General features: G+C 29.7%; 1 protein-coding gene across 1 annotated transcript in view; it reads left to right on the top strand.

Moving 5' to 3' along the window:
- The window catches only part of LOC111055953 (CUGBP Elav-like family member 1), a gene marked incomplete in the record, with an annotated part of 852,529 nt that overhangs the window by 829,502 nt on the left and 9,600 nt on the right, over window positions 1-13,427 (top strand). Inside the window, 3 exon segments of the mRNA XM_039429833.1 lie at window positions 295-393; window positions 2,990-3,076; window positions 8,590-8,814. Of these exon segments, the coding sequence (XP_039285767.1) occupies window positions 295-393; window positions 2,990-3,076; window positions 8,590-8,814 (411 nt within the window).

Raw genomic sequence — 13,427 nt, forward strand, 5'->3', positions numbered from 1 at the left:
TAGATGAATTTGGAATACAAGTATCGTGTAATAATAACAGTATAAAAATCCATAATTTTTGTTGCTTCTTAAATGTATAGGCTACCTCTCAGAAAATGTATTTGTAATAATAATCTATTTTCGTTAGGCCTACTCTCGAATAGAAATAAAAAAACAAATTGTTTGTAACTAAACAGTTTTAAAAAAGGGTAGGCCTACTTGGATTTTTATTTTTTATTTGTAATAATAATTTATTATCTATAAAGAGCCTCTAGAATTTAAATCAAGAATGAAAATTAACAAATTGTGTTTCAGGATCTAATGCATCTACGTTGGGTACATTAACTGCAACTCATTTGAATGGTCTTACATCAACCGGTTTAAATATGCCTGATTCATATGGGCCATACGCTGGTATTTATTGCTTTATTTTTCGTTTTTAGTTTAAATTCGCAATTATTTTGTTATTTAAATGAACCACCTACCTAAGTTTTAAATGGGAGTCGGGGCACGAATTATTTTTAATTCGCTGTATCAAATTACTGAATAATCAAAATTAATTCCACCAATAAACGCTCGCTAAACGATCGAGAGTTACTTTTTGGAAAATATCTATGATTTTCTATTAATTATCGATAGGAACTGGGTGCATTATAAATAACGAGAGCTATTGCAAAAATATTATGACAATACTGCTACAATATCATAATGAAAATATCTTTAACAATGTTTCTGAATGTTGTGGCAAGATTGAGACAATATTTTTTTGTGCTACTTGGGAGATAGAAGATTTATAGAATTTGAATTTGAGATAGCTTGATTGAAGAATTAGTTTATTTAGCCTGGACTAGATAACTCTCTCATCCAAAGTTCGGTATGAACCAATGAACAGTGAAACCACTTGAAATTAATAGTAGAACAAAGTATTCTTCTATTTCCCATTTCATGTGATTCAATTAGTTCAATTCATTCAATAATATTCCTATTCTAAGGAGAATAGAAATTTATTCAAATAAGTTATTAAAAGGGGCATTCATTAGAGCATTGATTCAAACCCAATACGAAAAATGTTTCTCCCAAAACATTTATTTGGCTATTCATCTACTCAAAAATGATAACTGAGATGTGTTTGCTCAGTTAAAGTCCAGAACTTAATTTTTAAACCTACCTCAGTTGAGGGTTTAAAATCACGCTGTTTAAGTTCTGGCCTTAACGATTTATGATAGATCCTTGACTCGGAGAGAGGCGAGAATCTAATTCAAGTCCTAACTCAACTCCATATTTCTCACATATAGCTTTAATACCAGCTTAATAATTAGCCTAATGTTAGGGTATCTTATCCCATTCAATTTTATTTGTGGGAACATTTTAGTGCTCTAACTGATTTCATCCTGTGATTTTCATATATCATAACAAAATTATTAATCATACAATATCAATCATTTATCCATCACTTTTCACTATTTTTGTTTTAATCATTTTTACTTGTATATTTCGATTGAATCATATTTTTGTGTTTGTCCCTCATTGTCCAATTTTATTTCTATTGGGTATAATATGATTATGTATGTAGATTGTCTAAATCTAACTTTGATGAAGATGTAGAATTTTTTAATTTGTTTCTGTTGGAATACCAAACCGTTTTGTTCTGCCTTTCATAATTTTCTTTCGTTTTGTGTTATTTTCACTGCCATGCCAGTTATTCCAATAATCGATACAATATTCCAATAATCTGTAGATAACTTACATCCCCTTGTATCAAATATGGCAACGATCTCATGCTGTGTTCTGCGCTGCAATTTTACAATAACGTGAAGGAATATTTTATACTTTTCATGATCGAGTTAAATCAATATATTATCAATGATTTCAATATTGGAAATTATCCTTCAATGTTTGATTCCATTACGAACTGCTTATTAATGATCACTTTTGAACAATTAAATTACGACAAAGCAGTCTGATATTTATAAATAATAAAAGCTGTTAGCTTCTACTCACATATTTGTGGAGTGCTTTATTCGGACACTCTGAGTACCTATATAGTGTTGAGGAAGGACCTATTGTCCGAAAGCGCTCCACAAATGTGAGTAGAAGCTATAGCTTTTATTTATAAATATAAGACTCCTATGTCCTAATTTAATTTTTCGAAATTATTGTTTAAATATAGTTTATTATTCTCATTAAGTCCTAGCATTATTGAATCAAATCCACTCCAACAAATAAAATATTACCAGAAAGCTATCATGAACAATGAATTCATCTAAAATATAAAGATATTATTCCTCCTTTTATAATTTTCTAAATTTATCTTTATTAATATTGTATAGCAGTCCTATACTAATTTTTTTGTAGGTCTATCTATTCAGTTTTCTCTACTATATATTTTCCATTCATTTAATTTTTCGTAATTATTTACTTCAAACAAGATTTTTATTCCTTATATTTATAATTTTATAAATCAGCATCTATTAATTTTGTATCTATAACTAGATTTCAAAACAAATTCGTTGCTATATATTTCCAATTCATTCGATTTTTTGTAATTATTTACTTCAAACAATGATTTTTGTTCCTTATATTTATAATTTCCTAAATCAGCATCTACTAATTTTTTATCTTTAACTGGATCTTTGAACAAATTCGTTACAATATATTTCCCATTCATTCAATTTCTCATAATTATTTACTTCAAACAATTATTTTTGTCTCTTATATTTATAATTTCCTAAATCATCATCTATATAGCCTATTTTCAATTCATTCGATTTTTCGTAATTATCTACTTCAAACAATGATTTTTGTTCCTTATATTTATAATTTCCCAGATCAACATCATTCTATTAATTTTGTATCTATAACTAGATTTCTAAACAAATTCGTTACTTCTATTCAATATCCTTAAATGTTTCCCATTTTGTTCTCTGTGTTCCCCCAATAATATTATTAATTGTATTTTGTTTTTGTATAATTTATTTAGTAGATTGTATATGTTTGAATGTTCTCCTAGGGTGGAACCTGCAGTACGGTAGTCGACCAATCACTAGCCTCCTATTTAATTCAGACCAACTCAAGCTTGACAACGACGATTTACAAAGTTCGTAAACAAATTTTCAAATTTTCTTTCAATTTCCTCACACAATTTTTGCTTTCTTCTATCATTTTCTGGTGTTTCCCCCACTGCTTACACTCCAATCTACCAATCCTTTCGTGCAATATATGTGGTTTCCTAAGGTGTTTCTTCACTTGCAAAACTATTTTGTGGGGTGCCCAACAGTTGGCCGACAAATCGACTCACCGACATTGCAAGTTCACCAACAAATTTCTAGGGTGGCTGATAATTTTCCAAAAAGGAAATGTATCAACATACCAGTTGCCCGACAAATTTCTAGGGTGGCTGATAATTGTCTGACAAGGAAATGTATCGACAATACCGGTTGCCCGACAAATTTCTAGGGTGGCTGATAATTGTCCGACAAGGAAATGTATCGACAATACCGGTTGCCCAACAAATTTCTAGGGTGGCTGATAATTGTCCGACAAGGAAATGTATCGACAATACCAGTTACCCGACAAATTTCCAGGGTGGCTGATAATTTTCCAATAAGGAAATTTATCAACAAACCAGTTGCCCAACAAATTTCTAGGGTAGCTGTAAATTTTCCTTGGACAATACTAGTTGCCCGACAGTATTATGTGGTGACTACTTCAGTGAGGTCCACGTTATGATGGCAGTGGGGAAAGATAGGAGAAAATCGTTGCCGATTCTCTGACTTGTCACTGTGCCTTTCAGAGAATATAGCTGTTACTGGTATATTTGGAAACATATAACTGTTCATTTCATTGTAAAAATAATCAATTTTATCTTATTCATCAAGAAAATATATTTTTTAATTAATAAATAATACACTTTCATGATTAAGATTGAATATGTTTCGTTTATTTATATTTCTACATTGTTGAAAAACGATTTGGAAAGCTTGCGGAGGTGGAAAAGGATAGCGCTATCTGCTTTGTCGAATGATAGACAAGGATAGCAACACCATGTTAATCGAATACTGCCATTATAACGTGGACATCACTATACCAGCTAATTAATTTATATTTCTCGTCACAAAACCTGAGATCAGACAGAGATCTCAAATTATCCATATCCTTGGCCTAACCATTAAATTCTAAGAATCAAGTTTTTTAAAAACATAAATTTTACATCTTTTGATAGTCTGCTTGTCGGAGATTTGATTGCTCGATCAACTGTTGGACACTGAAATCTATGTGAACCTCACTACTAACCCTTTAATTAATGTTGGTTGGAAAATTGATGTTAAAAAATTGTTAAATGTTGAAAATAATTGTTGTTAATTGAGATAAATCCATTGTGTTGTCAATCAATGTTGCATATCTGTGTGCTTAATAGCTTATGTGTATTAAGGGTCATATGCAGCATATCTACATTAAACACTAAACCACGATTACATTAAATTTGCTGATAAATGATAGCATCCAATCTAATCACTTAAATTCTGGGTTTAAACAATCAGCTGATTTAACTCTGTTTAAACTGATATGGTGCATATGGGCCTTATATATCTATATGTTGTATTTCCCTTGCTCTGACCTTATACTATTATCAACACTTGCACCATCTATATCTATGTGTAATACCTATGTTTACTGTAGTAAGACTAAACAAACAACAATATAATAATTATATTCGATTTTGATAAAAAATCACATAACTATTCTGATATGAATCATAATACTGAATACTGTGTTTGAGAACAAGCTTTTAGTCATATTGCAGGACTAAAATATTAATAAATTTATACACCTAATCAAATAATTATGTTCTTGTTTTTCAAAAAAACAAGAGTTTAAGTGTTAATAACAGATGGCTGTTTTATGTCAGCTAATTATTTATAAAATATTAAAACCGCTCTTCAAGCATTTATTCATTGACTTTATAGAGGTAGAGGCTATTCATTGTAATATATTATAGAATATATTCTTTCACAAAATAGAAATTGGCTCTTCAAATTTCAGATTTTTCGATGTTGTTCACTCATCAATATTCTTCATGAACATTTTATTTTTAACCACAATACTATTTTCTAAATATAATTTCTAAATTTACTGAGGAAAGACACTCTCAAGAAAGTTGTATGTAGGAGATGCCATCAAAGTCCAATATCCTCAATCATTTTTGTTGACAATACCTAACAATTGAGAATTTGCATTTCATTCAAGAGTGGAATGTGTTTGATTAAATTTATTTAAACGCTTTGTTCTCTGACATAAATAATATTAATGCTTTCAAATTAAATATTTACTTCTATAAAGTTCTTAAAGTTCAAAAGAAATTTGAAGTTTTTAAGAGAAACTGATAATTTATCATTAAAACTTTATGACTGTAAATGATGAACACGCTGGAAAATGCATTAAGTTGATTTAATATCTTCAAAATAGAAAAACAAAAATATCATCAATTATAAGAGAATCTTAATTATTTGATCTAAAGAAATCTCCAACCATTGATGTTCATTTATATATCAAGTCTCAAAACTGGATGATTATCACTAAACACTAGAAAAAGAATAATAATGATTAAATCCCAGAAGTATGTTTTTTTAATTCTCAACGTTAAGAACCTCAAATATTAACCTTCTAACTGTATAGCCTAAAATATAATATCTGATAAACTCTAGATTTAAAATAATCCTCTTTAAATCTCATAAATCAATTTTTTAAATAATAATTATTATATTCCTTAATATTATCAATTATTTATCCCTTCCAATATTTAAGAGATAAGAGTGTATTATCCTATCATAGTTGTTGTAATATCATTTGCATGATTTATGTTGATCCATCAAAACCCCTCATTTCATAGTTATTCTAGGGAAAAGTATTCACCAACAAACCCAAAATAAGTGTAAACCCAACTCTTTTCTGTCAAACTATCTGTATTCTATGTTAAATATATATGTTGTTAGAACACTACCAATCCTCTTCACAATATATGTTCACCTATATCTGATGTTTGAATATATGTTGTAATCTATGTGTTATATATATGTGTGTGGCGTTCCATCTATGTTAATAATATTGGTAGACATTTCAATCGGTATGTAACTCTATATGTGCAACTAATTTAAAGCCTTAATAATTATTAATATAGTAATATTTGTAATTTTTGGCAATAAACTCAATTCAATCAAATATTATAGCTACTCTCAATAGGTAGTGTATAATCATTGTCAGTGCATATCAGTAGGTACTGAGTCTAAATCCAGGCTGTGAAGACTAAATAACTAAATTAAATATCTCATAGATGCCTCATAAATTAATGTCAAAATAATACAATTGTCGATCAATTGCGATGAATTTGTCAAGTGGTTATGTTTGTATTCGAGACTTTATGACTTAAGAGAATACATAAAATCAATATTATCGATTTTTTTATAGATTTATCATAGATTTCACTTTCAAATAATAAACATTGTGATTGTATAGGTACGGTACATCGTGTTAAAAATTGTGGTAGCATAATATTGAATAATCTATAAATAGGAGATATAGGCCTATAGGCATAATTATTTTCTTGATCTCTAATGATTCATTGTTAATGAAACCTTGATAATTATGCAATTTACGGTATAGAATTTCGTCTATAAATATTGTTTATATATTCAGTATATTTAAAAACAAATAATAATAACAGTATCCTGATGTTTTGTTATAGGAGATCCCCAGTATAGTTTCAATTAAATTCAGCTCAACTTTTTTTTTCAAATCAATTAATTTTTCCCCTTAGAATACGATTCAAAGCAGTTACATAGAATCTTAAGCGATGAGAATATATAAAATATACTTACTAAAATCAAAATATAAATTTGATTCTTATATAAATATAAAAATTTGGGAGACATAGCGTTTAGGGTTCAGCCTGTTGTCTTCATCTGCCGATCATATATTATTGTATAATATATCATGATCTTTGACTCTTCTAAAGAATAAATGAATGAACATTTCCTAAAAATATGTTCCCTAAACTTAATAAATTAATAAATATAGCTTGATTCCGTTCTCAAAAGAACATTACATAAGTGGAATCTTAATATTCTTGTTGTTTTTTTATTGAACAACCCCAAAATTTAAAATTATTGGTTTGTGTTGTTTTCGAGAGAAAAAGGACTAGATTCTAGATAAGTGAAATAATATCCTTATTGTTTTGGGAACTCATCATCCATCAAAATTTAGGAGCTATATTTAATAAGCTATATAGCTAATCAAGCTATATTTATTAATTTATTAAGTTTAGGGAACATATTTTTAGGAAATGTTCATTCATTTATTCATGAGAAGAGTCGAAGATCATGATATATTATACAATAATGTATGATCGGAGAGATACCGTTTAGGGTTCAGCCTGTTGTCGTCATCTCCCAATCATATATTCATATCGGGGCACTGAGCTTCGCTCGTTATTTTTATCTATTGATGAACGGAACACAATTCTTGAAACTGATCGTGTTTATATTTTACAGCTGGCTATACGTCAGCTTATGAATTTCGGGGATGAGATATTTTGATTTTCCACAGAAGAGTGCGTCTCACTCACTTTTTTATTATCCACAGACGACGAAAGTCTCAGCTCTCTTTCCAAGGATGAATTATCCTTTTAATGTCGTTAAGCGAGTTTTCCCAAGGAAGAGACCTAGTGCAATCGAATTTTTATATCATAAACATACTATGTTCCAAATTTCGTGAAATTCGTTAGAGCCGTTTTCGAGATCCGTTGGACATGAATAACCAAATATAAAAATATATACAGAAATTTCTCGCCTAATATAATATGATTGTATACTATCATGATTTGTGATTCTTTTAATGAATAAATGAATGAACATTTCCTAAAAATATATGTTCCCTTAACTGAATAAATTAATAAATAGATAAAAACAATAAATAACCAAATATAAAAAATACAGAAATTGCTCGCTTAATATAATATGATTGTATACTATCATGATTTGTGATTCTTTTAATGAATAAATGAATCAACATTTCTAAAAATATATGTTCCCTTAACTGAATAAATTAATAAATAGATAAAAACAATAAATAACCAAGTATAAAAATATATACAGAAATTGCACGCTTAATATAATATGATTGTATACTATCATGATTTGTGATTCTTTCAATGAATAAATGAATGAACATTTCCTAAAAATATATATTCCCTCAACTGAATAAATTTATTAATAGATAAAAACAATATACAACTTGTTGTACCCTTTTTATTTAAAATATTTTAAAAACTTTAAAACATTTCAATGACTAGATTCGACCTACTTTGGCCATTTATTAATTTGAATAAAGTAGCCCATATAAGTGAAGTAATTTTATTGATAAATAGTTTTATTCTGCTCTCAAAATAACATTACATGAGTAGAAAACGACTGTATCGAGCCTCCAAAAAACATAATAAATAAAATAGTCTCTCTCAGAGGTGAGATTAGGTAGGTATAGGTGTGTGCCGTTACAGTAGCGTGTGCGTGCGTGCGTATGTCTGACTGTGCGCTCTCTGTCTGTGTGTGTCTGTAGCAGCGGTAGCGGCGCTGGGCGGTGCGGGGGCCAGTGGATTGGCGGGCGCCACAATTGGCCGCGCCCCCAAACAGATCGAGGGACCCGAGGGCGCCAATCTGTTCATCTACCATCTGCCGCCCGAGTTCAGCGACGCCGATCTCATCAACATGTTCTCGCCTTTCGGAAATGTCATCTCGGCCAAAGTCTTCATTGACAAAATAACCAACTTTTCCAAGTGTTTCGGTAAGCTGGGAGTACTAGGGAGTACTACACAAGACAAGAGTAAAACAAAGTGCAGACTAGGAAGTACCACACCTAGTCCCGGTTGCACAAAAGCCTGTTAAATTTCAATCTGATTTTACTTGTGATTGATTTGAAATCTATAATGAGGTTCACGTTATAATGGCAGAAAGATCCTCTGTCTTGTAGCTTAATAGCTTCTTCATTCATAAGTTACCGAACAACTGAAGTAGTTTTCAGCTATATTGAGGTCCACGTTATAATGAAAGTGGAGAAAGATAGGAGAAAAACGTTGCTAATCCTCTGTCTTGTCAATGCCTTCTATAGGCGGTAGCTGATACGGGTCTATTGATGTAATATTGAAGGTTCATTCTTGTTTAAAATAATCAATCATATTTTATTAAGCAAGAAATTATATTTTAAAATAATATCATAATGATTATTTATTATATTAAGATGAAATATTTTTAAAATTAATTATTAATTCTACATTGTTGAAAGAGGATCTGGCAACATAGCAAAGCGAGAAAGAGATAGAGCTATCCGGTTTGTTGAATGATAGACAAGTATAGCAATACCATTGCTAATATTGAACACTACCATTATAACGTGGACCTGACTATAAGTTATACAGAGTGTTTCAGAAGTAGTGTCGAACATTTTAGGGTATTGTTCCTGGATGATAGGAGACTACAAATGACGTATTTGAAGTGTCCAAAGAAGAATTTGAAGTGTATATTTTTTCTGTTCCAATTTCAAATAAATAGATTTGATTTGATTAGATTTGAATCATGATCAAATGTCATATGAGAACCAATCAAAGAAGAATTATTTCAAAAATATCATCTCAAATTGGTTTAAGTGGCCTCTAATCTTGATTAATAATTAACAGGATTTTGTACAACTGGGCCTTATACACAAGACTAGAGTAGGCCATTCAAAATCAAAACAATATTACAACTAAACAGACACAAACGACAGAGAACCAATCATAGAAGCCTTATTTTCAAACATGTATTTTCAAATTGGTTTTAGTGACCTCTAATCCTGATTAAAATTCAACAGGCTTTTGTGAAACTGGGCCTCTTACGCAAGACAAGAGTAGGCCATTCAAAAGTAAAACAATATTACAAGTAAACAGACACAAACGAAAGAAGATACCAACACAGATTAACAAATATAAAACAACAACACACATAGGAAGAGTGTCCTCTACGAGTATAGTGAGGTCCACATTTAATGGCAGTGGAGAGAGATAGTAGAACAGCATTGCTGACTCTCTGCCTTGCCACTGCCTTCCATAGAGGATAGCTGCTACCGGGGTATATCTGATGTAATATAGGATATTGATTTGATTTGAATATCAACTTTTCATTGAAAATAATTTCAAATAATAACTTTCCTTGTTTCAAATAATCAAATATTTTCTATCCTTAAAGGAAAAATATGTTTCAATGATTACCCAAAAAATGATGAGTTAATTATTGCGATTAAATATTTTATTAATTGATTATATTTCCAAATTGTTAGAAAATGATCTGTCATAGTTGCAGAGCTAGAAAAGGATAGCCCTATCTGCTTTGTCAAATGATAGACAAGGATAGCAACACCTATGTTAATCAAATACTAAGAAAACAAAGATATTGTCAAATTCACTTGAAATGTCTTTGTTTTCTTATTAAGGAGAGATTTCACAACTTCACCATCAATTATACTAATCAAATACTGTCATTATATCGCGTGTACCTCACTATAGTGTTCTGAAGTGTCGCATTTACAATGTGCTATCAAACACTTTCCTCACTCACACACTAGCAGAAGCTCATGTGGGCTTCATCCATAAAAAAATGCAGTGTGCTACACGTATTTACGGAACACTCTGTATACAACAATAAACTAACAAAACAATCTGATGAAGAAGATTCCCCCTTAAAGACCTACTATCTTGGTGGTTGAATTCTTTGGCCCTTATCTACTTGTACATATCAACAGGATACACAATGTTTTTATCACATTTTAAAAGTATGATAAAGTCCTAATTATAATCTTGAGATTATCGTCCTAATATTATTTGTAATATTTTCCATATTAAAATATATTTTATAGAATATTATTTCATCTCATACTTTTGTCACATCATATGAATTACAGGCCTACACATACACACATGACTACTACTAACATAATTCAGTGATGGTATTATAATGGAAATAATACAGTATCTCAATAATTTATTTAATTATTCATTGTTGATATTTGTACGGTACGGTATAATATTATATGTTTGTTGTAAGAATTATCATCGATTTCTCTGTATATTTGATATTTTGAGTCTACACACTTCTGATTTTGCAGCAATACTTATCAGTCTTATTTGATTATCATCAATGATTCACTTGTTAAAGTAACACAGAAATCTTGAGAAACGTAGACTCAATATTTTGTTGAAATAGATTAGTGAAGTGTTTCTGGAAACTATCTTGTAGTCGAGTTTCTCATAAAACTTTGAGCCTCAATTAATTAAACTTATTTTATTCGAACTTTCATTCTAATTATAGGTTTATTCCATACCAGGACTCCTTGAAACAATTATAGGCTTTATTCTATAACCCCCTCTATAACTACAATGATAATTTACTTAATTTCCCTATAATTAATATTTTATGTTAACTTCCACAGCCGTAAATTATGGTAGTAGGAGGAGATTGGGTTAAGTATTCCAAGTAATATTTTCACAGTATTCTCTAGAGTTTGAACATTGGCTTGGGTTATTCTAAAATATTTTTTCTCAAAACTACAATTTTCTATTCAATTTTAGATATTTGACAGTAATTTTGCATGGGAATAATAGACTTGAATGCTATTGAGTACCTAATTTTCAATAAACTTATAGTATAGGTTATTATCTACTTTTCTAGTTCAGATAGACTTGTATATTATGCATACATTAGCCTTCATTATTGCATATATATTTTATTCATATAGATTATAATATATGATATTAGTCCGCATGTATATTATTTGAATCAAGCTAGCATTCAAATCAGATTGCCTTTATCAAGACGGAATTTTCATAAAATTATATGTTTTCTAATTTAGAATCTTAATTTTTCATTTTGAGAAGATTTGACATTTACTTGTTCGATGGAATTCTTATGTGATCAAATTTATAATAACTATTATTGTTTGCTATAACTTAGTAGAATCTTTTTGAATAATAATCTATTCCTCATATTACACACAAAAATTATTTAAAAAAGTGATATTACACGAAATTCAGGATAGGTGAGACAGGTGATCGATGACACAGGATAGGTGATCGATGAGACAGGTTTTTTTGGAGATGAACTAGGTTTTTCATATTAGTCAATTCAGGTGACTATGGAATAGAATACAATCAGGTGAACTAGGTTTTTTTATCATGCAATTCAGGTGACTTTATAGTAGATTTACTTACTTTCTATCTACTGGTATCTTGTATTATATACCCCATGATATCAATAAGGAGGTATCATATTTTAATCCACTACAACAGAAAAATTATCCAACCAGTTGTAACCAGTATTGTAATTAATTAATTTTATCATTATCCATTATTATTTGATGACCTTGTGTTGTTCTGTAACTGTCTTTTCATTCATCATTTTGGTAAAATCCTTTCATAATATTATTTGAGTCATGAATCATAAATCTTGGTGACAATCCCCAATTTTTATTCAACTTATTTCCATTGATGAAAGCATATTAGGGTACATTAATATTGAACCACGAAGAATAATGAATAATTTAAGAGAGTCTCCCATTTCTTCAAACTTCTCTAATCAAGAGAAGGTAAATAGGATTTCAAATTGATTAGGCTACATTAATATTAAACCAATAGGAGGATAATGAATTCAGAGAGTCTCCCATTTCTTCAAACTTCTGTAATCAGGAGAGGTGAATAGGATTTTAAATTGATTTTTCTCTTCCAATTCATGCAACCGTTCAGAATCTGGGATTTAACTATAAATCTCTAGAAATGAGCAGAGAGCTCAAAAGCTAAAAACCAATAGATAAAGCACAACAACCTGTACAGTATGTTAAAAACTCATATATGAGAGTAGAAATGAGAACACAAACTAGTAAAATAAATGAATAACGCATAAATAAATAGAAACCCCACAAAAATAGATAGGACATCACAAAAAAATAGGAAGAAAAACTCATTCACCAGAAAAAATTGGAAAATATATTTCCCAAAACGCATGTTGCTTTTGAATGATATTTGACTTATGGATGCTTTTTGCTTGACATTTTGTCCATTGTTTTGTGCATTTATTTTATTGTCTTCCAGTGTTTGTCTGCCTATTCTACTGTCTTTTATTTTGTTTTCTAATTCAAATTGTATTGTCACTGCTTTTGTCCGTTTTTTAGCAATTTTAAAAACTGTCTAATCGTCTTTCAGATACAACAGTGACCGTGACCATAAATTTCTAATGGAGATGTTCATTATTATTTGATAGAAATCGACAAATCAATATTTATTTGTTTAGGGTTTCAAGTTGATTCAAAGTTTAAAATGTTATTGTTTCACATAATATGCATTTTATGCGAAAATATGATACATAAGTTAGCAA

This window comes from Nilaparvata lugens, chromosome 5 (genome assembly GCF_014356525.2).
Source record: "Nilaparvata lugens isolate BPH chromosome 5, ASM1435652v1, whole genome shotgun sequence".
Lineage (NCBI taxonomy): Eukaryota > Metazoa > Arthropoda > Insecta > Hemiptera > Delphacidae > Nilaparvata > Nilaparvata lugens.